This window comes from Oryctolagus cuniculus, chromosome 16, assembly GCF_964237555.1.
Source record: "Oryctolagus cuniculus chromosome 16, mOryCun1.1, whole genome shotgun sequence".
Taxonomy (NCBI): domain Eukaryota; kingdom Metazoa; phylum Chordata; class Mammalia; order Lagomorpha; family Leporidae; genus Oryctolagus; species Oryctolagus cuniculus.
In genome coordinates, this window is record NC_091447.1 from 55,701,474 (window position 1) to 55,727,074 (window position 25,601).

The following is a 25,601-nucleotide window of genomic DNA, read 5'->3' on the forward strand; positions in this document are numbered from 1 at the left end:
GCTCCTGCACCCCCGACGTGGGATTGCTGGATGAAGCTCCTGGCTCTGGCTTGGCCCAGGCCCAGCTGCTGCAGACATCTGGGGAGTGAATCAGCGGATGGAATCTCTCTCCCTTTCTCTATCTCTGTCTCAGTCTCTGTCTTTCCCTCCCTCTTATCTGCCTTTTAAATAAATAAATAAGTGCATCTTCATAAACAAGAACATTAAGAAAAAATAATTTTCAGGCCCATGTGGTTTCACTAGCAAATTCAATGAAACATTTAAGATGAAAGAAAAAAGCATTAATTCTATAAACCTCTTCTTAAAAAATAGAAAAGGAGGGAATATTTCCAAATGATAACAAGAGGCCGATAGAGCTCGAGGTCAAAAGAAGACAAGAGCCTCACAAGAAAAGTGCGGATCAAGGCTCCTCACGCAACAAGGACCCTCGGAACCCACCAGCACACAAAAAGGACAACACGCTCCAGCCAGGGGCGTCTAACTGCAGGAATCCAAGGCTGCTCCAGTATTCAACACTTGAATAACCTAACCCACCATACTCATCTACACTCACCATCTACACTCACCGCATGTGACAGACCCAGCAGCACCAGCTCTCGGGAAATCAGGAACAGAAGGGAACTCTCTCAGCCTGCTAAAAGGCATCTCCCCAAATCCCGCAGCCGTGGCACACACAACCGTGGGAGACTGCGCCTCTCCCTCAGGACCCGGAACAAGGCGAAGGCTCCACGGCACCTGCCAGCCTCCCACTGAGAGGACATCGCAGGAAAGGAAGAAGAAAGTGTGGACAGAGAAGATAAAACCATAACTGCTTTCCAGAAATACAGGGAAATCCCCACAGCATTTTCAAACAAAACAACCTCATAGAATTAATAAATGAGTTTAGCAATGGCATTGGCTATAAGGTCAACATTAAAAAATCAACTCCAGTTCTATACTAACAATCAACAATAAAAAACAAAATTTTAGACCACCACTTAAAAATGGCCCCCCAAAAGTAAATTGTTTAAATATAAATCTAATCAACATGGATAGGACTTTTATGCTGAAAACAAAACACTGGTAAAAGAAATCAAAGAAAATCTAGAAAAACAAAAAGACATGCATTCAGGATTGGAAGACTCAATTGATTTAATAAACCTTTAGATTCCCAGCATGGTGCTTTTGTAAACACAAACTGATTGCAAAGTGCATATGGAAAGGGAAAGCAATGGGACTAACCAAAACAATTTCGAAAAACAGTATTAGAGGAATTATACTACATACTTTGAAGATGTACTATAAATTACTGTACTCAAGATAGTATTGAACTCATGAAAGAACTATTATGAATGAATAAAAATAGATAATGGAGAAACAGAGCCACATAAAACAGGCAAGTGGTTTGAGAGGAAGACACAAAGACAACCAAATGGACAGATGACTGCCTTTTCAACAACACTGCTGGGACAACCGGACACTCTCTGCCCAAGGCAGGGAGAAGGAAGAGGCGGACAACGTGGACTGAAATCTCCAACTCAGAATGGACCACCCACGTACATGGGGAACTAAAGCTATGAAACCCGTAGCAGGAAACACAGGAGGCAACCTTGACGGCCTGGGTTAGGCAGAGTTCTCAGACGTGGCCCACAAAGCACATCGAGGGCAAGAAGTCAGGGGGGATAATTAACTTACAGTTAAAAAGACTAATCTTGTAAGACACTGCTAACTAACGATTACCCAAGCACTAGGCTGGAAGAAAATGTAGCAAATCGTATACAGAGACTAGGAGTTGTATCCACGTTATATGAAGACACTTCAAGATACAATGTTAGAAAGCTATAGTCCTATTAACAAGCAGGCGAAACACTTGCACAGAGATTTTACCAGAGAAGATACATGGATGGGACATAAATACATGAAGAAGGCTCACATCCTCAGCCACCAGGCCATCGCAGGTTCACAGCTGGAAGTGGTGCTCCTGTGCCCTCCCGGGGATGGTTAAATAAAACATCCTGAAACACCAAATGCCAGCAGGGTCAGGCAGCAGGCAAACGTCGGGCGTGTTGCTCACAGCAATGCAACACGGTCCGGCCGGCCTGGAAGGCAGTTTGGCGGCTTCTTATAAACATGTATCCACCGTGTGACTCGGCAGTCCCACTCCTCGGTATTTACCCGGCAGAAATGAAACTCTACATGCACACTCACACACACAGACACACCCCCGCGCAGGGATGTTCACCGCAGCTCTGTTCACAACATCAAACACTGGAAACACCCAGAAACACTGCCAACTGCAACGGGCCCACGGCACGGGAGACTGACACCTGGCAACAGAGAGGAAGGAGCACCGGCCGCACGGCAAGGAGCCGAACCTCAAAGGCCGTGTGCGGGGATGAAGCTCGGCCCAGAGGTTCTGTCCAACGTCCTGCTGACGCTCGCTCTCTGTCCTCAAGATCCCAGGCCCCTGCACCCCCAGCTGGGCTGCTGCCACCTTCCTCCTCGCCTCCTCAGTCGCGTGCTGCCTGGGAGTGTTGGCCACCCCCCAGTGCCAGCCAGTGCTCCCAGGTCCACTGTGCCTGCTCAACCCTCCCCACACACGCTCTTCCCAGGCACCTGCTCGGTCTCCTGGCGGCAATGGCCAAACAGCAGCGTGTCACACCAGAATGGCTGGCCAGGGTTCACCAACTTAGCCCACATTCTGTGACACTGAAATGTGGGACTCAATGTCTGTGTCCCCCTGAAGTCCTTACACTGAAACAAGGCCACGTGCTAGGATGGGGGACCTTCATGGACGAGATTAGTGCCCCCTCCCTGTCCCCTTCTCCCTCAGCCCCTGTGTCAGGACACAGTCAGGAAGGGCGCCCTCACCAGGAACTGGTCGCGTGGGCACCTTGATCCTGGATCATCCAGCTCCCAGAACTGTGAGCAAAGAAGTGCGCTGTTGAAGCTGCCCACTCTGGGGCAGCCATGTCAGACCCCCACGGAAGACACCCCAATAAACAGCAACTGATCACAGGAGGCCCAGACTCTGCATTGATGGGGCAACCCCAGAGCTTGAGAAAACTCTTCACCCCCATCAGCACCTTCACGGCTCCCTCACCTGTTGTCACCAAAGCTGCTGCTTGCCCTTCCCCCACATACCTGACTCCAGAGTACACAGCTCTGCCAGCAGCCAGGGGCACCGGGTCAGCGGCTGTGGGTGCAGGGCCGCTGCCTCCCTCGTCTCCACACATCGCTGAGCTGCACACCTGAACCAAGGCCAACAGGACCTGTTCCATTCTCTTCCCAGGCCTCAGACATCCCATGGCAGTGTCACTGAGACTCGGGACAGCCCAGTGATGGTGTCTGTCACCAGACTCGGGACAGCCCAGTGATGGTGTCTGTCACCCAGACTCGGGACAGCCCAGTGATGGTGTCTGTCACTCAGACTCGGGACAGCCCAGTGACGGTGTCTGTCACTCAGACTCAGGACAGCCCAGTGACAGTGTCTGTCACTGAGACTCGGGACAGCCCAGTGCTGGTGTCTGTCACTCAGACTCGGGACAGCCCAGTGCTGGTGTCTGTCACTCAGACTCGGGACAGCCCAGTGACGGTGTCTGTCACTGAGACTCGAGACTGCCCAGTGATGGTGTCTGTCACTGAGACTCGGGACAGCCCAGTGATGGTGTCTGTCACTCAGACTCGGGACAGCCCAGTGACGGTGTCTGTCACTGAGACTCGAGACAGCCCAGTGACGGTGTCTGTCACTCAGACTCGGGACAGCCCAGTGACGGTGTCTGTCACTCAGACTCGGGACAGCCCAGTGCCAGTGTCTGTCACTGAGACTCGGGACAGCCCAGTGACGGTGTCTGTCACTCAGACTCGGGACAGCCCAGTGCCGGTGTCTGTCACTGAGACTCGGGACAGCCCAGTGACGGTGTCTGTCACTCAGACTCGGGACAGCCCAGTGACGGTGTCTGTCACTCAGACTCGGGACAGCCCAGTGACGGTGTCTGTCACTGAGACTCGGGACAGCCCAGTGACGGTGTCTGTCACTCAGACTCAGGACAGCCCAGTGACGGTGTCTGTCACTCAGACTCGGGACAGCCCAGTGCCGGCGAGTGTCGCTGTTCGCGGCACGGCAGTGAAACACCAGTGCAGCTGCCTTCATAGAGAAAGGATGGCTCAGACTCCGCCCCCCTCGGCTGTATCACCCGCTGGCCGACCGCCATGGCAGGAGGGGCACGGGAGCAAGAAGCCCCATGAGAAAGACGTCATGCTCGCCCTCGTGACGATTCACTCGCTCACCCAACAGCTCCTCAGAAACAGCCTCCCAGTGAGCCAAGGACCTCCCACATGGCCACACTGAGGACCACGCTGCCAACACACGCACCCACCCAAACCACAGCACAGGACTGCAAAGGAGACTCAGCGAGCGCCGTTCCAGCACCGCCCTTACTGCCTTCATGTTAGCCCACTCCAGACCCCAGGACGCGCCTGCAGGGGTGACGGCAAGCGCCCTTCCAGTGTTGGCCATCCACGCGGTCTCCACGTGGGTCACCTAGTACATCCGGCCCTTTCTCCCCTCGTTCTGCATTTGATGTGGCAGTGCAGCCGGTCACCTACCCTACCTGTTCCACCACTGACACACGTCTCAAATCCTTTCCTCTCTCTGCTCCAGCCCCAACCTTCCGCCTTGAGGCAGCGCCCTTCCCCAGCTGTGCCCGGCTCCACGGCGCCTGCCCCCGGAGCTGTGGCACGACTTCCCCACAGCAAGCAGGGACGTCAGACCCGTGCCCGAGGGCAGCAGAGCTGCAGGCTTTCACGTCTTGGTCTCGCCCAAGTCTTCCTGCAGGGGCTCCCTGTGGGGCGGGGTACGGCCCCCACCGCTGCAGGGGCGGTCTCATTCCCCACCAAGGCCGCGCTTCGCTCCTGCTGCTCTTCATGAGGACAAGCAGCCCACTCGTTCCCTCCTGGCGCTTCCTACTGCCAAGCCAGCGGCTCCCACACACGCAGACTGGTTCTCACCCCGCGGATGCTCCGCCGGCACCTGTGTCCACGTCACGTGGCTCCACTCCTGGCCCCTCTGCTCCTCCCACCAGACACCACATGGCAGGTGCATGGCAGGTGCCTGGAGACTATAACTGAACCTTTCCCGTGGGGCTCACAATGTCCCTAGCAGTGGTGACCAGAACAAGCGGCAGGTGCCGGGAAAGACGCCTCCTCCAGAGGACTGCACGGAGCCTGCCCGACTCTGGGTAACGGGATGGACATGCTCGCTTCCCTTTTGCCCAGCTTGTCACAAGCACAGATTTGGCTCCGTGAGTAAAATATCCCTCTGCCTGCTGCCTCTGCTTGGTCTGGTCTCCGGCTGCTACTTTTATTAGCTCTCCTGCATGTGTGCCCTGTGGCAAGGATTGGGAAAATGCTGCAGAGAGAAACAGCAGCAGGAGAAGACAGAGGGAGGGAGCCCTGAGGAAGGGGTGGGGGCAGGAAGCCCTCAGCTGCACTCGCGTGCACACGATCAACAGCAGGCACCAGTCAGGGCAGCACACGGCAGCCGCTGGCTTGCCAGGGGACTGTCACCGCGGCAGCACGTGGACTTCCCTTGACATTCAAACCTGACTGCTGATGGTAGGAGCCTGGGCTGTGAAGGGACAGGCGGCCGGAAGGCCAGGCAGGGCAAGCACCAGGCTCCTTCCAGCAGCAACTCTGGGAAATCCACCACGTCACAGCTCGGGCAGTGGCATGGGGCCGTGTGCACAGCCTGCCTATCTTCTCAGACACAAATCCGGCAGTCTGCCCTCGCCCAAAAAGCCCAGAGACAAAGGGAGAGGGCGCGTGAAGCACACGTGTCATCTTCGCTGGAGCTCAAAGCTGAACCCATCACTGCCCCAGGCGAGCCCCGCTGGAACCCCCAGGCCCGTCCTCACAGCCTCTGCCTCCTCCCCTGTAAGCTTCGGGGAGATTCAGCTACCGAAACACAGATGTCAAGCACTCATGCACCAGACGGCACTTCCTGCAGCTGTCCAGCGGCTGCTCCCTGCACTCACACTGGACTTCAGACACGAAGGCTGCAGCCAGGGCCACAGGCCCCCTTGGGCTATGAGTGCATCCTGCAGTAATATCACACCCCAGGGCCATAGAGCTCAGGTCCCTGTCTTCCCAGCCAGGTCTCCCTGGGGTCTCCAGCACCCAGCCCATCTCATGCCCAGGCTCAGTGACAGCTGGGCAGGAATGAGGGAAGAACAGCCAGCTGCAAGGCTTGCCGTGGAAGGAGACAGGAACCCAGACATTTGAGCCACAGGAGAAGTAGGGGCCGGCACTGGAGTGCAGCACACTGGGCAGCAGCATATGGTGCCAACAGCCCGGACAAGCACCAGTTCAAGTCCTGGCTGCTCCACTTCTGATGCAGCTCCCTGTAAATGCACTTGGGAAAGCAGCAGAAAACTCGATGAGTGCTTGGGCCCCTGCACCGGTGGGAGAGACTGGGATAGGGTTCTGGGCTCCTGGCTTCCCTCACCTGGATTAAATGGATCCTCAAATCAGCCACTGCTTTTCCTGGATTGGGGGAAGTTCCCTGAAAACTAGTCTGTTCCAAAATCACTTATTTGAAAACTCTGATCATTTGGAATGCGTCCTGCTGAATTATGAGTGAGAGTAATGCAAAACAAAAAGCTGAACCGGCAACCGGGAAAACAGGACTTGGACGGCACGACCCAGCGTGCGCTGCTCACACGGCCAGCTGACCTCCGAGCCCGGTGTGTCTGAGCAGCCAGCAGAGTCCCTGCACCTCTGCAAGTCCCCTCTCCTCCGGCCTCTCCCTGTGAGTGTGTGCGGCACACGGGCAGCCCGGAGCAGAGCAGGGTGAGGGCCCTCGGTCTGTCCTCCCCTCCCCCAGGCAGCTCTCCATACCTCCTGCAGACCTTAAGGGAGGCAGACTGGAAGCAGGGACATCATCCTCAGTGGTCTGACTTGCACACAGCCCGTGCCCTGCCCAGAAAGGCACACAGGAGTCCTGGAGACCCTGTGGTGCAGGCAGGCTCGTGCCTGACTGTCGCGTGCCCCCTGCCTCCCGCAGGCCCACACAGACGAGGTGTCCGGGAACAGCCCCGAATCCCAGGACCCTGTCCTGCGGCCCCACCGTCTGGACATCCCTGCCGCCCGCCCTGGGCGCTCTCGGGGGTCCGCACTTCCCCAGACCTTCCTCCCTCCTTCGGGATCGTGAAGAAAACTCCCCCCTGGACGAGGCTGAGTGTCCGGGTAGAGCTGATCTGTGGCTGAGACCACGTGCGAGCCAGCACTGCCCAGGAGGGCCTCTCACAAAACACGCAGGGGTCCCTGGCCACACCCCACACAGACAACCAAGCCTCCTGCTCCACGGGGCGTTCCGGAAGCATTCCGTGGCTGCCCGTCCACTGCTCTTGCCTTAATTACTCACTGGAGATCTGCCCTTGCTTCCGTCTGGTGGGCTCTGTCAGGGCAGGGACCCCAGCACCCTGAGTATTCACTGAGGCTTATTTTTGGAGAAAAAAAATCTTAAGTCAATTAAATGAATGACAAGACAGCCCTGTGCCAGAGGAAACAGATCATTCTAACGCCCCTGTGACTGCAGGGAAATATGGCAGAAACTTGACAGAGACTCAGACATGACAGGGGCTTCCCTGGGCGCCCCGAAATTCGCACTAGCAGCTAATGCCTCTCTTCCAGCCACTTCCGGAAGCCCTCTCGCATCCTGAGACGGAAGATGTCTGATTACATGAGGGAAATAAAAATAAAAAGTTAAGCTGGGCTTTACTTTCTTTCTTTGCCTTTCTTTTACTTGGTTTGAGTTATTATTTTTTTCTTTTTTTAACCAAAGCATTATTCTCCACAAGGCAAATTAATATTTCATGCCTCTTTGGTCAACAACCTAAACTTATTTTTCAGACAATCCTGTACAAGCAACCTAGATACACAAACCTGAAGAATTTTCCAGAGCAGGTTTTGTTTGGCGACCTCGCACAGCCAGGCACCAAGGACAGCACAGAGCGGCTCCGACCTGGGCTTCCTTTGGCTTTTTAAAGCAGTGTAGTCCTACCGGGAGAAGCGTGTCCTGAGGGGGACATTCTGTAACAGCTATGCTCACAACTCCCGAGCAGGCCTCTGGGAGAGCTGGCACGGAGCACTGTGGTGGCACACGCTGAGGGAACCACAGGGTGGGTGAACCCGTCTGAGTCACGGGGCGTTCCAGGGAACACCGGGCGGAGTCCTGCCCCACCAGGGCTGGGTTGGGATGTCCAGGGAGGGGCCAAGGTGTGTCTGTATCCACAAGGTGTCTGGGGACTGTGACACACACGGGACAGAATGTGCCCCATCTCCACCCCAGGACAGACTGGAGCCTGCACAGTGATGGGGTGGACGCGGCAGCAAGGCTGAACCACAGCGGCATTTAAGCCAGACAGGGGAGCCTGCTGTGCAAACAGGCGCTGGCAGGAACCACGCCAGGGCCACGGCGGGCATGGGACTGCCCCACACACCACGCGTGCTCGCTTCTCAGAACATGTGGCTTTGTTTGTTTTCAACAGCAGGCTAAGTTTTCATAGCTTTGAGACTCTTCGTATAAACAATAGCACACACCTGTGGGCAGAGCCGGCCACGTGTGGCTGCTGGTATGAGGAAAAGCAACCACCAGAGAGGCCTGCCAGCACCACCTTGGGGAGGGGGCGTGTGTGGCTGTGACCGTGTCTCCTGGCCACAGCCCCTCGGGGCACTTCTTAACAGGAGTGAACCGAGGTACCTGGAAGCAGAAGCCCAGCCCAGCCTGCTCTGTGAGTCCCAAGTAGGACCAGCGTCCCACACTCACGTCTTCAAGGGTGGGGCCTGGCCCTCCCGAGAGGACGGGGTGCAGTGGCTGATCCTGCACCTGACATCCAACATGAAGCCAGCGACCCTGCGTGGCAGCTACGTCCAGGCTACCATCGGCCTCACGGCTTGGTCCTCGTGGTGCCTCTGGAGTCCCGCGCTCTACAGGTGGTGGGCGCCCGCACCACGGGGACACCAGGCAGACACACGAGGGGTCTCCACAAAGCGCAGAGGCATCCTGACAAAAGTCCACAGAATGGAGCCGTGCCCGGCCACCGCACAAGGCTCGAAGCGCAGCTGCGACCTGCTAGGAGAGCCTGGGTCAGAACCGGCCAGCAGAGCGCTCCCCGAGGGCTGCCAAGTTCTAGGGCAGCGGTGGGTACCTTCAGACCAGGCCCCCCTTTCCCGAGGCAGTGACAGTCTGTCACCGCTCACCAGGGCTGGGCCAGGCAGCGCCAGCCCCGAGGCGCCAAGGCACCCAGCACCGAGGCCGAGGGCACAAGCCACGCAGGCCACTTCCTCGCTCTTCATGGCACCTGGCCCCTTCCCCACCTGGCAAGCGGGAAGAACGGCCTGCCCACGAGACTCGGGTGAAAACACAGACGCTGGGATCCGCGAGCTGCGGAAGGGTGCCTGTGTGTGCATTTCTGTCACGGAGACCCCAGCCCTTCACACACTGGAGCCACGGCCTCTTCGGTAGGGAGCAGCGAGGACCACGCCATTCCCCACGGCAGGTAGAGCTGGCCAAGGCTGTGAGCGAGCAGGGAGGCCTCGCAGGACAGGAGGCCGCGCCAGGGCTCTGAGCACAGAGGACACCCAGGACTGGGGTCTGATCCCAGCACTCACTCCCGCCTCCCGCTTCCTTTCTCCTCCCCAAGACCCTCTGCAGCTGGCCTCCCTGACCACAGCCGAGGTTCCTGGAGCAGGAGGCAGAGCTGGACTGCGCTCCCCACACGGCAGAAGGCGTGGCCAGGGAGCAGGCAGCATTGTCCGCCCTCCTGATACCAGCACACCTCCTCCCAAAGATGAGCCCACACAGCCCTCCATAGTCTGCCCACACACATACACTCCACCCCTGTGGACCTGGGCATCCTGGGGACACCGAGGAGGGTGGCGAGGCTGTAGGCAGCTGCCCCACGCAGCCACATGCCACTGCCGGGCTGCCTGGGAGGTGGGCAGCCGGCTGTTCAGAGTTCTATATTACAAAGAACTTCTGGAAATCCTTTGCTTCAACGATACTGTGAAACAGGAAAGGAGATAATCAGGGGGGCACGTGCGATCCCAATTACCCTGATCTCCTCCTGTCTCTCCCTTTCTAACGTCACAGCTGTAAGTGGCCTACAGGGCCAATAACCCACGGCAAACTGGCCCGGTGCCCTGCCTCGCCCATCTAAGTCCCACCTGGAGCCAGCAAGGGGGCCCCTGAGCCCAGCAGGTGGCTGGCAGTCCTGCGTGGCACCATGGCGGGCTAGCACTCGTCCTCCTGGTTACACGCGTGGGCTGTGTAAGCCGAGCAAGCCGCCTGCCCTCTCTGGACTCAGCCCCAAGAGTGACCAGGCCCCTGAGGGGTGAGTGACAGTTTGTGGACACTAGCAGCATCACAGGCAGCTTGCAGCGCGAGTCCAAGACCAAGTCAGCTCAAGGCCCCCGCACTGACCGAGCATGGGGGTGTCAGGGTAAGGTCCCACTGCTACAAAGCTGGAGGCTTGCTGTCACAGGGCCACCTCCTTGCAGACGGTCCACGGAGCACACCTGAGTAGCAGGGGACTCCAGGGCCTGCGAGGCCCAGGACGGTTCAGGGGCCTTGTTTTCTCTCGCTTCACGGTCAGCATGACCTGCAGCCTTAGATTCTAGGCTCAAACTGCAGGTATCAGAGCGTCGAGGGCTCTCACCCCCAGACAGGGTCCCTGAAACCTGTCACAGGGCATGTCACACCAGTGCACCCACAGGCCTGGGTCTGGGTGCCTCCCCCTGTGACACCGGAGCACTGGGGGAGGCTCACTGTCCTCAGGCACCCACCCTGGGAGCCCCGCCCACACAGCCAATCCTCCCCCTCTCTAGGCACACCTGCTCCTGCTGTGGGAACATCCAGGAAGCCCCAAGGCCTCCCAGTGTCCTGACCCAAAGGACCCGAGCCCCACCTGGCAAGATGAGGACTGCACGGGGCTGCGGGGCCCCTGCATCCAGACCCGACGTCGCCCACGCCCATCAGCTGCCCTGGTCACGGTGCCCAGCCTCTCTGTCCCCTATTCCTTGTGCCCACTGCGGGAGGAATCCTGGCCTCCACTCTGGGTGCCGTGAGCAGCAGGTGACGGAAGACACAGCAGGATGCACACTGCTGCTGGCTCTGTCGGCACCCACGTCTGCCGCGCTGATCCCATCGCTGCCAGCCCGCCTCTCCTCTTCGAGATGGTGCCTCATCTGCGGGCTCACGGAGACGCGGCTGCCCTGGGCTCTGACTGACCTGCAGCACCCTGGCCGCTGCCCTCGTGTCCGGCCCCCACAGGCAGAGACCATCTCTGCAGCCTCACCTGGGGCAGGCACTAAGAAATCACGCAGGCTGGCTGGCTGGTGGGGCCCAGATCCGGCCTCACCGCAGCACGGGCGGCTTGGAGGGGCCAGCTGACTACAGCAGCCACACCAGCACCTGCGAATGGTTCCGTGATGAGAAATGCCCCCCTGAGACAGCCATAACTGAACACCACAGACAGGGCCACCCACAAACAGGACTCTGCAGCCCAGGTTCTGGTGCAGCAAGTCTAAGAGCGCGGCGCTGGCCCCTGCCCCAAGTGGGCGGAGCCAGCCTAGGACATGATGGGGAGACAGAGAGGCCGGCAGAATGGGCTCCTCTTCCCCTCCACAAAGCAAGGGTCCCATCATGAGGAGCCCACCCTCATAAACCTCCTGCCACCCTCCTGACCTCTCAAAAGCCCCACCCCCACACAGCCCCTCCCATCCTAACGACCCCCAAAGTCCCATCCCCATACAGCCCCTCCCATTGTAACCACCCCAAAACCCCACTCCCAAACAGCCCCTCCCATCCCCAAAGCCTTACCCCAAACAGCCCCTCCCATTGTAAGCACCCAGGACCCCTCCAAAGCTTCACCGGCAAGCACCACGTGGGGCTCCCAGCACATGGCTTTGGGGAGACACTCAAGCCACGCCAGCATCCTCTGTTCACCTCACCTGATGAGCCACAGATTTTTGTAATCTAAAGAGTCACATTTGGGGCCAGCATTGTGGTGCAATGGGTTAAACTGCCACCTTTGATGCCGGCATCCCACAGGAGCACTGGTTCAAGTCCCGGCTGCTCCACTTCCAATTCAGTCCCTGATAACGAGCCTGGGAAGCAGCGGAAGATGACCCAAGTACTTGGCCCCTACACCTACATGGGAGACCTGGATGGAGTTCTAGGCTCCTGGCTTCGGCCTGGCCTCGTCTCAGCCATTGTGGCCACCTGGGGAGTGAATCGGAGGTGGAAGATCTGTTTTTCTCCTTCTCTCCATCTCTCTCTTTCTGTAACTCTGCCTTTCAAATCAATCAATCTTAAAAAAAAAAAAAAAAAAAAAAAAAAAGGTCACAATTCTAGTGACAATTTTGCCTTCAAAGTACAGGAACTTGAGCTGAGCTCATCTACACTCCCTGACAGTGGACTCCTCCTGGTTCACAGTCCATGCTACCCAGGGCACCAGGCCGGGAGCCCCTCCCCCAGCACAGACCAGGTGACTCATCTGATGGCACGTGCAAGATCCCTGGCTCCATTCCCCAGTGTGACGCTGAAACCATGACAACAAAACACCAGGCACAGGGCCGGGTTCTGAGAGGGGAGCCGCCGCTTCCGCCCCTGCAATCGAAACCGGTCCCTCGCAGGCTAGAATGAAACCAGCCATAAAGACGGCCATGAAGTGGCTGCCCCAGCCTCGCTCTCAAGCTGGCACTCAGACCACAGTCAGGCTCACGCCCTTACCTCGACTGGCAGAAGGCAGGGCCTGGGTCCATGTTTGACACCCTCCTGTGAGATCTGGGGACACAGACGTAAACCCAGTGGGCAGGCTGACCCCGTGGAGGGTCGGAGGACACAGTGGCGCCCCCACCCCAGCGGGAACACAGGCAGGGGGCCTCCTGCTTGGCACTTCCTCCAGCAGAAACAGCCCAGAGCAGGAGGCCACAGCCACGGGGACGTGCTGAGCGGGGACTTTACGGAGCCCTTAGTGTCCCGTGTGTCACACAGGACACACAGCCGCCCCCTCCCCCCAGGAGGGCACACACACACTCTGCTCTTTCTGCGTGGGTCCATTCCCCACACCTCCCCAGTGGACAACAGGCCTGCTCAGTCGTCCGTAATACGTCAGCACTGTCATGACGTGAAGCCATGCTGCTCACTTGTGGGCCCCCTGTGCCACTTCAGTCCCACAGGCTGCAGCACGGAAGGACCAGACCAGGGGACCGGCACATCCGTCCCCTAAGCTAGGGATCGAGCGTGGTGGTGGGAGCACTCGGAATCCCACCAGGGGCTATTCTGAAGTCCTCCTTCATCAGCGTGGGCCAGAGTTAGCCCCTGTGCTACAGAGCCGCCGGGTCACTCCTCCCTTAAACGTCAGGCGACTGAAGGGTGCCACCTCCCAGGCACCTGAGCTTGCCATCAAAGCCGGCGGTTCACTCCTGGTGAGCTCTGCAGCCGCCATCTGGTCCCGGACAGGGGAGCACTGAGCACTTTACACACCCAGGAACAGAAAGCCAGCATCAAGGGGCAGCACTGCGGGGCGGAAGGCTACGCCACCGCCTGCGTCGCCGGCGACAGCACCAGCTGCTCCCCTTCTCATCCAGCTCCCTGAGAACGTGTTTGAGAGGCAGCAGAAGATGGCCCAAGTCCCTGGGTCCCTGGGTCCCCGTCACCCAGGTGAGAGACCACGAGGGAGTTCTTGGCTCCTGGCTTAGGCCTGGCCCAGACCCAGCTGTTGTGGCCATTTGGGAAGTCAACCAGCAGAGGAAAGACTCCCTCTCTCTCTCTCTCCCTCTCTCTCTCTCTCCCTCTCTCTCTCTCTCCCTCTCTCTCTCTCCCTCTCTCTCTCTCTCTCTATGTGCACGCGTGTGCCTATGTGCTTATATGTATGTGACTCTGCCTTTCAAATCAATCAATAAAAAATTGTTATGAGTCAACATTAAGAAAACATCTCAAACACAGATCTTTCCTGAGGCTGCTAGTCAATGCAGACCAACAGTTAAGCAGAAGGCAACAGGCAGACAAGAGGTCTGTGGAAAAAGCAACTGAGATAGTGTTATTTTGTTCAAGAAGTTTGGAAATCCACACGTGAGGATTTTCCGAAAGAAGACGCATATTATGAAAAGACTATGACTGGGATTCACATTGTTCTGCACCAAAATAATGTTAGCTGTTAATTCTGCTTTTCAAAGACTTTTTAAAGTACCCTCGAATTCTCCCAACTCTGCCTATGTCACTTACTCTAACTGGCTACAGGAGACAAGACAGACGATTCCACGCAGGGAAGCAAACCTCATCAAGAGTGATACACTGGATTTCTGACAATGATGCAAAGGCAGTCTGAAAGAAACAAAACAGATGGCAGGAGGTTCCACTTGCATGGGGCTGGGACAGCTAAGGACGCACACACGACACTCACACCATCCAACAGCCCGGATGGGAGGCCGGGCACCAGGAATGCTGTCCCTGGTGGAGGAGGGCGGCTGTGGCTGCCCAGCTCAGGGTCCCTGGGCGGGAAGTGGAAGAGGCGCATGGACCCCAGGAAGCACACACAGGGCCAGGTGCAGTGACCCCCACACAGGGCCCTCCTCGACCCACTGCAGCACAGCCACCTGGGGGCTCCACGGTGCCTCCACGCCCCGTGCCCCGCAGGGCAGAGGCAGGTAAAGAACACCCGCTCCTTAGCAGGACTCAGAGTGTGCATCCGCGGGGCGAGCAGCGCTCCGTGCGTCCATGAAGCGCAGTGAGCTGAGCCACATCCCGGATAAAAGAGGAGCCTCGGAGCCGTTTATTAATTCATCAGCCGGGATCAAGGCAGAGCGTCTGCTGGCGGGGGCAGGGAGAGTCTGGATCCTGTTCCTCCAATTAATTCAGAAACCCTTTCGCCGGCCTCACCGTAGCTGGGGGGGGGGGGGATCCCCTTCTATCACACGCCGCAGGTTTCCCTCAGAACACGATCCCACCGAGCAGGCCGGGGCACAGCAGCACAGCGCCTGCACAGGGGTCCCGCAGCAAAGCGCTGCCGAGGGGCACCACGGGCAGCCCCTCCACCCAGGGATGGGCCAAGGGGACCCAGGCACGGTCTCTGCTGGTGCAGTGGGCTGACCACAGGAGAAGCAGCCGGACCTGGCCTCAAGTCAGCGGCAACCTCATCCACACCACGGCGAAGACAGGCCCCAGCCTGCCCAGGCCCGGTGCGTGCCGAGTGTGCTGTGACCACCTCCAGCAGCCAGAAATCTCACGGCTGCAAGTGACTGCGGTGCGAAGCAAGGTGCACGCCTCCGCAGAACACGTCTGTTTCCTGTCTTAGAAGTACGTACGACCAAAAAGCCGTGGCACCAGAACCGGGACACATTATGTGAAGTAAAAAGGAACTGACGAACACCACAGAGGCATTCCAGAGTGAACTCTCTTCCCAGAGTAAAGTGGTCCGTTCCAGAACTCGTTTTCTGAACGCTGTGAAGCGCACACGCGAGCCTCAGTCAGGGCACGTTCCTGACCTCAGATGCCAGGAGCTGGGAGCTGGCTGTGCGCGAGGGCTCGGCCAAGCGCGAGTACCAGGCGTGCACGTGCGACATCGCGTGAGGGACGGGCAGGGGCCAGAGGAGACCTGCAGCCCTCCCCCTGCACATGTGCCACCACGGCTGCGCTGTGTGCTGTGGCTGGGGTCGGCACAGGCTGGAGGGAGGATGTCTTTGGTCCCCCACCCCCACCCCGTGATGACAGACATGAGACAGACGTGCGGGCGACATCTCGGTGGCATCCGGCAGCAGCCCTGTGAATGGCAATGTCTGGTTGCTGGCCCCAGTCAGCCACTCTCCTTGCAAGCTAATGGTTTGTTTATTGAACATTAGTGGGTTTGCTCATAATTAGTAGGGTTCTGGCCAACCAAACTGTATTTAGGGACTGAAAAATTAGCCGCATGAACAGAATCACACACAGCAGCTGTATACTCACTCCCACACAAGCCTATTTTTAAAAGCAACTCCCAAACCATTAAGTTGGGGGAGTGGGGGGGGGCGGGGACTGCCAGACTGATATGGAAAACTGCTGCTTTACCATGTGCTGGCGTCAGCTTTAACTTCATGCCCACTCCAACACATCTACTTACACACATGCACACCACATGTAAACACACACACAGGCATGCACGTATATTGTGCATAACATATACTGTATGTACACATGCATGCATATGCACACACATACAAGTCATACACGCATGCACACACACACACACACAACACAAGCCCTGCTATGGTTGGAACAAGATGCAGCTCCTAAACTCCGGCAGACATTTAATGCACGAAGTCCAACTACGCCACTGACCAACGCCACACTGTCCTGGAGACATCCCTGCCTCCCCGGAGCTCAGAATTCCACAGTGAGACCAGTGAATGGAAAACTCTAACAAAGAAGAGAGCTTCTAACAGGCAAGTGGGAAGTGCAGAAGCACACACCACAGAGCTAAGGCAGGCAGACCCTGGAGAGGAGTCCCAGAGAGCTCAGGAGGGGAGCCCACTGCACTGTGACACAGACAAGGACACCGGGAGAGGATGAGAAAAGCGCCCAGGGCAAGGAGGCAGCAGTGAGCTCTGGGCAGGGGACAGCAGCACAAGCCGAGGTACAGCCCCACTGGCACCACGGAGCCACTGTCCCAAGTCCACGGATCCAAACCAAACCAGGTAGACCCTCTGCTCCTCAGGATCATTCGCAGCTCCCCCAGGTCTCCTCACCTCCGCTCCCCCAGGTCTCCTCACCTCCGCTCCCCCCAGGTCTCCTCACCTCCACTCCCCAGGTCTCCTCACCTCCGCTCCCCCCAGGTCTCCCTCACCTCCGCTCCCCCAGGTCTCCTCACCTCCGCTCCCCCAGGTCTCCTCACCTCCGCTCCGCCCAGGTCTCCTCACCTCCGCTCCCCCAGGTCTCCTCACCTCCGCTCCCCCCAGGTCTCCTCACCTCCGCTCTCCCCAGGTCTCCTCACCTCCACTCCCCAGGTCTCCTCACCTCCGCTCCCCCAGGTCTCCTCACCTCCGCTCCCCAGGTCTCCTCACCTCCGCTCCCCCAGGTCTCCTCACCTCCGCTCCCCCCAGGTCTCCTGGTCTCCCTCACCTCCGCTCCCCCCAGGTCTCCCTCACCTCTGCTCCCCCCAGGTCTCCTCACCTCCGCTCCCCCAGGTCTCCTCACCTCCGCTCCCCCCAGGTCTCCCTCACCTCCACTCCCCCCAGGTCTCCCTCACCTCCGCTCCCCCAGGTCTCCTCACCTCCACTCCCCCAGGTCCCCCTCACCTCCGCTCCCCCAGGTCTCCCTCACCTCCGCTCCGCCCAGGTCTCCCTCATCTCAGCTCCCCCAGGTCTCCCTCATCTCAGCTCCCCCAGGTCTCCCTCACCTCCGCTCCCCCCAGGTCTCCCTCACCTCCGCTCCCCCCAGGTCTCCCTCACCTCCGCTCCCCCAGGTCTCCTCACCTCCGCTCCCCCAGGTCTCCCTCACCTCCGCTCCCACAGGTCTCCTCACCTCCGCTCCCCCCAGGTCTCCCGGTCTCCCTCACCTCCGCTCCCCCAGGTCTCCCTCACCTCCGCTCCCCCCAGGTCTCCTGCATCTTTGGCCTCACTACATTCTGCACTTGGGGAGGACACTGGGCAGCAAGGCTCTGTGGACATCTGGGCCAGGATCCCACCAGGAGCTGTGTCCAGAGAGGCCTGTGACCCAGATGGAGGGGAAATGCTACCTTGTGTGACCGACACCAGGCCTACATCTCATTCCTGACCAGTGTTCTTTCTACTCACCCTCCTGTATGCCTTTGACAGGAGAAAGTCAAACAGGATTAGCACAGCAGGAGGCATTTATCACAGCAGACACCCTGCCTGGTCCACAGAGCCACGGACCCTGCAGGGGGCTCGGTGGTGTGAGTACATCCAGGTGTCCACTGAGAAGCCACAGCAGGTGCCCTGGCCACCCCTGTCTGGAAGGCAGTGGGAGTGTCCCTATGGTGACAGCCCCTTACCTGGCCAGCAGTGGAGACAAGGGCAGGAGGGGGAAGATACTGGTAATAAAAGGGGGAGAGACGGGGCCGGCGCTGTGGCATAGTGGGCAAAGCCACCACCTGCAGTGCTGGAATCCCATACGGGTGCCGGTTCGAGTCCCAGCTGCTCCACTTCTGATCCAGCTCTCTGCTACGGCCTAGGAAGGCAGTAGAAGATGGCCCAAATCCTTGGACCCCTGCACCTGCGTGGGAGACCCAGAGGAAGCTCCCGGCTCCTGGCTCCTGGCTCCTAGCTTTGGATCAGCACAGCTCCAGCCGTTGCAGTCAACTGGGGAGTGAACCAGTGGATGGAAGACCTTTTGCTCTCTCCCTGCCTTTGCCTCTCTGTAACTCTGCCTTTCAAATAAAATAAGTAAATTAAAAAAAAAAAAAAGAAAGAAAAAGAAAAGAAGGAAGAAAAGTGGGGAGACAGCCAGCCAGGACTCCTGGCTTTTCTTTGGGAACTTGCGTCCTTTCTAAGGGTGTCCAGGGCTTCTGGAGACCGATCCGCGTGCCCCCACAGGGCATGGCTGTGCTCGCTGGAGGTGGGAGTCATCTGCAAGTGGATCTGTACCAGAGCAGCTGCGGCCTAGGCATCCGTCTCATCAAATGTAGCTAAGCGAAATCCATCCTGACACTTGCTTAAAAGGCCTTTTCTCTCCTCCTCCTTTTTATTAACAGGAAGGTTTCTGGCAGGGCAGCTTGTTCTAATTGGACTTGGCCCGTGGAAGCCAGGGTCCTGGCCAGCCGTGGCTCAGCACCTGCTGAGGGAGACCAGTGGAGAGTCGGAACCCTGGAGACCACACAGCTCCCTCGCGGGCGCCCCCAGCCAGGTGACCAGAGAGACTCCTGCTGCAGGAGACTCAGGGCCACCTCGGCACCCAGGGTGCCCGACAGGACACAGAATCCCAGCCCTGGGCCTTGAACGCGGTCATCACCAGTAGCTTTGTGAAATGCAACTGAAACCAATAAAGCTCGCCTGAAAAAGACACAGTCTGGGTGAAAAAATAAAGAATTGTAGGAACATCAAGGAAACGTAGCATACACTGCCTGTCAGTGCAGGTGTTGAAAACCATCAGTGAGCCGAGCAACAGAGAAACACTGAGTGACGCGGAGGAGGAAGAAGGCAACCATTTAAGAACCGGAGGGGGGGGGAACAAATTGTACTTTACTCAAAATATTACAAAGAGTAAAAAGGCTTACTTTTAAAATGCCAATACATAGCTATAACATAAATCAGTATTAAATATTTTAAGTAAAGAAAAAGTCCAAAGATGAAAACATGTAAAAGCTTTCAATGAGTCATGAAATATTAAATCCACACTCTGCTACAGCATAAGTTCAATGGAAAAAAAAACACTAAAATTAACTGACACTTAAAATCCACAGACTCATAAGCACACATGGACAGGAAGAGAAGGAGTCGTAGAGGAGACAGCATAGCAAGTGCCGGCCCACCCGTGTTTCCGCTCAGCTCAGCCTAAGTGACCACACGCCACCCTCCTCTATGTGCACATCCCCAACCTAACACTGCTTTGCCATCACGTATTTCGGGTCTTTCTTCTAAAACTTTTCATCTATTGCAAAATTAAATTCAATCATAAATCAAATCACGCACCACAAAAGGCTTAGAAACCTAAACTACTTATCGTGCAGAGATAAATCTTCTAATCATTGTTTTCCTAATAATTATGGACGCACTCCTGGGTGCACACAGATCATGATGTCATCCGCCAGGTCCCAAATTAAAAGAGCACAGAGCTGAGGCTGCCTGTGTGTGGAGCAGTCACCCGGCTGGGCCACGGTCCTGCCCAGTGACATCGCCCGGCCGGGCCTGGTCCTACCCAGTGACAATCCCCTCGACGTGGGCGCTGGAGAGGGTCACGAGAGGAAAAGGCTGGAGCTCCTGGAGACAGGAGAAACTCACCGTCTTACAAACACCTTGATACCAAACTTTAGTCATGCTTCAACGCCATTGCCCTCGCACAACCACTGAGATTACGTCCAGCTCTCCTCATTTATTCACAGAAATCACAATCAGAAAAGAACAAAGTTCCAAGGGTTTTCTCCACTTCAGCACGAGCCATGCCCAACCGTCCCGTTCTTAAACAAACTGCCGAAAACAAAGCGGCTCAGAACACATGTTAAAAGTTCAGCTCAGTGGAAAGCCAAGACACTGGCAAAAAGGACCTAAAAGAACGATCTCTGCGAGTGAGATCCCGGCGGAAGGAACCGGCCATCGAAGAAGGAGGCGCCTTTCTCTGCAGGGAGGAGAGAACTTCCACTTTGACTACGGCCTTGTCTAAACAAGGTCGGAGTTTGTGAACTCAAAAGGCTTGGCAGCTCATGACAGAGCCTCGGGTGATTACTGATGTCATAAATAAGAATGTCAGTTGTTAAATCAACAACAGGAGTCACTGTGCACTTACTCCCCTTGTAGGACCTCTGTCCTTAATGTGTTGTACTATGAGAATTAACAGTACAACTCCTACTCAAACAGTACTCTATACTCTGTGTGTCTGTGTGGGTACACACTGTTGAAATCTTTACTCAGTATAGGGTTGATCTTCTGTATAGAAAGATAATTGAAAATGAATCTTAATGAAGAATGGGATGGGACAGGGAGTAGGAGGTGGGCCAACTGGGGGGCAGGTATAGGGGGAAGAACCACTATCATCCAAAAGTTGTACTTATGAAATTTAGATTTATTAAATAAAAGCTTTCTAAAAAAATGTAGCTCAGAGTAGACGTGAACGACTGAATGCTACTGACAGCCAATACACAAACTTGGATTTGGAAGTGTGTGACACATTCTCAGACGCGTGAGCCAAGGGAAGGCCCCAGCTCTCTACGGCGTCTCGCTGTCCCATTTCCTTCACATCTGTGTGCCCACTGCGGCGTACTGGCGGACGTCGGCGTGGCTGGCCCGGGCAGGGCGAGAGCAGCAGGCCTTCCACTCTCACCCTGTGCGGCCTCAGGAGCTCCAGCGACTTCCATTTCAAGCTGGTGTTGGTCTGATACCTTGCTTAAACAAACACAGATTTCCACAGGGCAGTGAGTATCAGCCACAGCTCCAAGCAGCTCACACTCTGGTGCAACTGGTGAGCAAGCCGGTTATCTGCATGGAAGCCAACTGCCTGAACACAGACGCACAGCTGCTCCGCCATTCCTGCGTCTGCAGACTCCGCACAAACACATCGTTCTGCCACAGGGGGGAGGGCAAAAAGACTGCAAACCTTCTGCGGGACCCAGAGGGAAAGACCCGCATCAGGGAAGGACCCACGGACCTGGGCAGCCACACGGAAGGTAAACCGGCAAGCTCCAGGTGTGGCTTCGTTATATTTTAAAACTTCACCCAAAGGCCATTGTCTTGGTGTTCTAGAATATTCTATGAATTGCGACGCTTTGGTTGGGCTCTAAGACTCCCTAAAAGTGAAATCAAGTCTGACTCATTGGCTTTTGCACACGCAGCCTCCTCCCTAAGCCAGTCACAGTCACTGTTTTAAGGACATCACCGACACAAACCTAAGAAAATTTGCATTTGTGTCCTGAACAAAGAGCGTTTTAATCAGAGCCACAGCCAGGGAATTCACATGCAGCGGCCCCTTGGTGCCTCCAGGAATCCCCAGGCTGAGCTCTGCTCTGAGGAATCTCCTTAATTCATGCTATGCAGCAAGGCCACCGCACCTGCACCCCCCCCCACCCCCCCCCACCCCGTCAGCAAGGCCACCGCACCTGCACCCCAGCAGGGTACAAGGACAACTTGCAGAGCGCGACACTGTACCACTGCCCTGGTGCCAGGAACCAGACTGCCCGAGCCTGGACAGACCCTGCCTCACTCTCCCCACACTGCAGAGCCCATCCAGAGAGACTGCCCCCACCTCACTCTCCCCACACCAGAGCCCATCCAGAGAGACTGCCCCCACCTCACTCTCCCCACACTGCAGAGCCCATCCAGAGAGACTGCCCCCACCTCACTCTCCCCACACCAGAGCCCATCCAGAGAGACTGCCCCCACCTCACTCTCCCCACACTGCAGAGCTCATCCAGAGAGACTGCCCCCACCTCACTCTCCCCACACCAGAGCCCATCCAGAGAGACTGCCCCCACCTCACTCTCCCCACACTGCAGAGCCGATCCACAGAGGGGAAACAGAAACCCAGGACCCACTGGCAGGATCCCACGGCCACCAATGAGGGGCTGCGGCCAGGAACCTCACAGCCACACCCGTGCTTTATGGCAGGCGACTCACGCACGAGCTCGTTATATAAAACATTCAAGAGCCATTTCCTTCTCAGGCTTTGAACAAAGTCATGTGTTATGAAACTCACACTTGTCCGAAAAACTGAGCGTGGACTTTCTTCTTAAACGTTCGTCATTTTCTATATTCTTGCTGCTCTTTCACTGGGAGTATTGACAAGTGACGGATGAGACTGAGGCGGAGTCTGCCCACGTTTCTCCACACTCAGTGTGAGCGGAGGGAGGACGCGGAAGGCGCCGGTGCTAGCAAGGGCCTGGTTTTCCCACGGGACTCCCAGGGGAAGGCCCCAGGGCAGCCCTGGGGCTCCCCTCTCCCTCCTGCCATAGGGCTGGCAAGAGCCGGGGTCAGGATTTTACCCATACTCCTGGGATACAAGGTTGCCAGCCTCTTACATACTCTCCTCATATTTATTTATAAGGGGGTAGTGACAAACAATCCAGGCTCCTGAAATAGGCGCACTTCATCCAGGAAAGGTGACTCCCTGTCGAATTTCCCCACATTTGGAGATGCCCATTAGCATGAAAAAGGATTTCCTGTATTTATGTTCTTTGTGGGGATTTGTTAGTTCAAAGAGAATTACATAACAACCGCTAAGTGCACTGCAAAAAAAAAAAAAAAAGTTCAGCATTCCAGGGTCAGGATTATTTGATTTGTTAACCTGGCTCACTTTTTCCTGGCATTAAAGGGAGAATTTTTAAAAAAGAGACAGTTCCCAAACTCCCTGCACACTTGTGCGGACAGCGTGAGTCAGAGGGGCACAACTGTGAAAGAAACGTCTGTTGTCCCGGAAGCTGCGCCCTTCAAGGCCAGTTGCTCCGGCGGGGCCGGACCCACCCCAACCCCTCGTTCCATCGCCAGGACTCCCAGGGCGCCGGGGCCGAAGTCTGCGCGCCGCGGACACCCAAGGGCGCCGGGGCTGCGCGGGGCCCGCGGCCTGGGCGCCAGGCGCACCGCTCCACACGGCTGCGGATCCGGTTAAAGGGCACGTTTGTGCGTCCTGCAGTGGGGAAGTTCCTCCTTGTGCGGGGAGAAACCTGCCCAAGGCGCGGGATCCCTTCACGCCACGGCTGAAGGCCGCAAACCTACCCCGGAATCGCGGAGGCGGGGACGGCGGCGCTGCCCGCAGGTCTCGAGCGGGCTCCGCACCTCGGGCCGGCCCCACCTCTCGCACCTGCGGCCGTCCCAGGGCACGGAGGCCGGGGCGCGGGGCAGGTATCACGGAAAACCCGCAGATCCGCCGGCAGAGGCGCCTACACGGTGACCCCGAGTGCGCGGGGCCGAGGCGGCCCTCGAGGTCCCGGGACCCTCCCCTTCGCCACGCGGGGACGAGCGGCCCGTGGGCAGCTTCTGTGGCCAGGGAGGAGCGGCCGGAGCCAGGGGCCGCTGTCCCGCAGCCTCCCAGCCGCTCAGCGCAGACTCTCGGAGGGGTGAGGGCTGCACGGAGCCGGCGGGGGCCCTGCGCGCACCCAGCCCTGCGGAGAGCGCGCCCCGGCCGGGCCTGGCACGGTTACCTGGGCGACGACCCGGGCCCAAAGTACACAACGCCCCCCGCACCAGCTCCCCCGAAGCCCGCGGCTTACCCGGTGGGGGGCTTGGCCGCCGAGGCGCGCTGCGCGTCCATGGTACGGGCCGGCCGGGGCGCGGGCGAGCTCGGGCCCGGCCGAGTCAGGCGCTGGCCGCCGCCGCCGCCGCCCTCATTCACTTGTTCCGCGCTGACCCATCGTCCACCCACGCGAGGCCTGCGGAGGACAGCGGCCGGCAGAGAGCTCGGCAGGGGCTGGGAGCGTCCCAGGCGTGCGGGGAGGGGCCGGCGGCGGCGGCGGCGCGGGGCGGGAGCGCGGGGAGCCAGGTGCGCCGAGCTCGCCCCCGCCCCGCCCGCCCGCCGCGCCGCGCCCCCAGGAGCGCCGCCCCCGCCCCGCCCGCCTGCGCGCGCCCGCGCCCGCGCCGCGCTCCTGCCCTCCCCGCATGCGACCCGGCGAGGGTCTGCAGGCTCCTGGGCCCCGCGGCCGCAGCGGAGGTCCTGCCCCTGTCTCGGGACCAGGCAGGGGGTTCTGGGGTAGCCCGGCCCAGGTCGGGTGGGGCCAGGAGAGGGGAACCACCTGGCGTCCGGGGAGGTCCCGCGGGGGGAGCAGAGCCGAGCAGCCGCAGGTGGGGGTTCGAGGATGGGGCGCGGGGCAGGGGCGCCCAGGGCCGCGCTGTTTATCCGCGCATCAGGTGAGTAGGTAGAGTGGCTCCCAGAGGCGTCAGCGCGCCTGGGAGTTTGTTGGAAATGCAGCCAGGAGCCCTGGTCCGAGCATGGCCTGACTGCCGGCGGGAGCCCGGCGGGGATGTGCACCCAAGGTCCCTGGGCACGCTGTCGGCAGTTATGAAGCAGCAGCCCGTGGGCCCTGCCTCACCCGCACACACCCGCTGGTTCGGCCGCAACAAGGAGGCTCTGATCTCTACAAAGGGTAGTTCCTATCCTGGGGTCGGTGGCAGGCATAGAAGGCTCGGCAGCGACCCTCTGATTGGCCCAGATATCCAGGGGCCGCCTGGGCCTTGGTGGCTCTGATCCCGGCTTTCACAGGAGGCCGGAGACCAGCCCAGACCCACAGTGTACATCTTGCCAGGGCTGCAAGGCCCGGGGTGCACCGGCTGGCTCCCAGCCCTCCCACCCCTGCAGGCCCAGCCCCCAGGGTTTCACCTCTGCTCCTCTCCTCCATGCCAGCCTCTGCCAGCCCCTCAGCTTCCGTCCCCACCCCTGTCACCACCCAGGTGCCCAAGCACTTACATGCATGTGTGTATGGTCCCTTGTGTGTGTTACAGTGCTTATGTTTATAAAGAAAAATTAATGAGCGCCTGTGTAAATAGGTAATATGGGTGTGTGAATGGAGCATAGCACAGAAACCCAGAGAGGCTGCCTTCACCACACACAGCGTCCACCGCTTCCCCCTTGCTCTGCCGCCCTGACGGTGGTCTCCGAGAACCTTGGACTCGGGTCTGCTTTGTGATCACGGCCGGCCTCTGGTCAGTGCCGGGGTGGAGTTCGGGCTCTGTAAATGAGGACACCCTGTCTGGCTCCTCCTCCGCTGTGGGTGGCTGAGAGGCCCTCCCAGCCCTGGGGGCCCTCCTTGCTGTGGACACCACTGTGGGAGGGGCCAGACAGGGCCCGCTGAGGTCCGCTCCAGGCATCCTTGCAAGCAGCACGGCTGGGGGGCCAGTCTGTGGGGCCCTGGGCCTAGGGAACTGGGAGCTTCCCACGGACAGCACGGAGGGCCACTGGCTGCAGGCCCAAGTTCAATGTCTTCTGCTGG

The 25,601-nt window shown here is 58.2% G+C and overlaps 1 protein-coding gene across 12 annotated transcripts in view; it reads right to left on the reverse strand.

The window, feature by feature from the left end:
• The window catches only part of COBL (cordon-bleu WH2 repeat protein), a 184,953-nt gene extending 160,765 nt beyond the window's left edge, over positions 1-24,188 (reverse strand). For 5 of the 12 annotated variants that reach the window (XM_051853149.2, XM_051853146.2, XM_051853148.2 and 2 more), the window contains exon 1: positions 23,889-24,188. In XM_051853149.2, coding sequence (XP_051709109.2) covers positions 23,889-23,929 — 41 coding nt within the window. In that variant the 5' untranslated portion in view covers positions 23,930-24,188. The remainder of the gene's footprint in view (positions 1-23,888) is intronic. The other 7 variants (XM_051853139.2, XM_051853138.2, XM_051853143.2 and 4 more) reach the window with 3 other exon arrangements.
• Between the last annotated feature and the right edge of the window lie 1,413 nt (positions 24,189-25,601).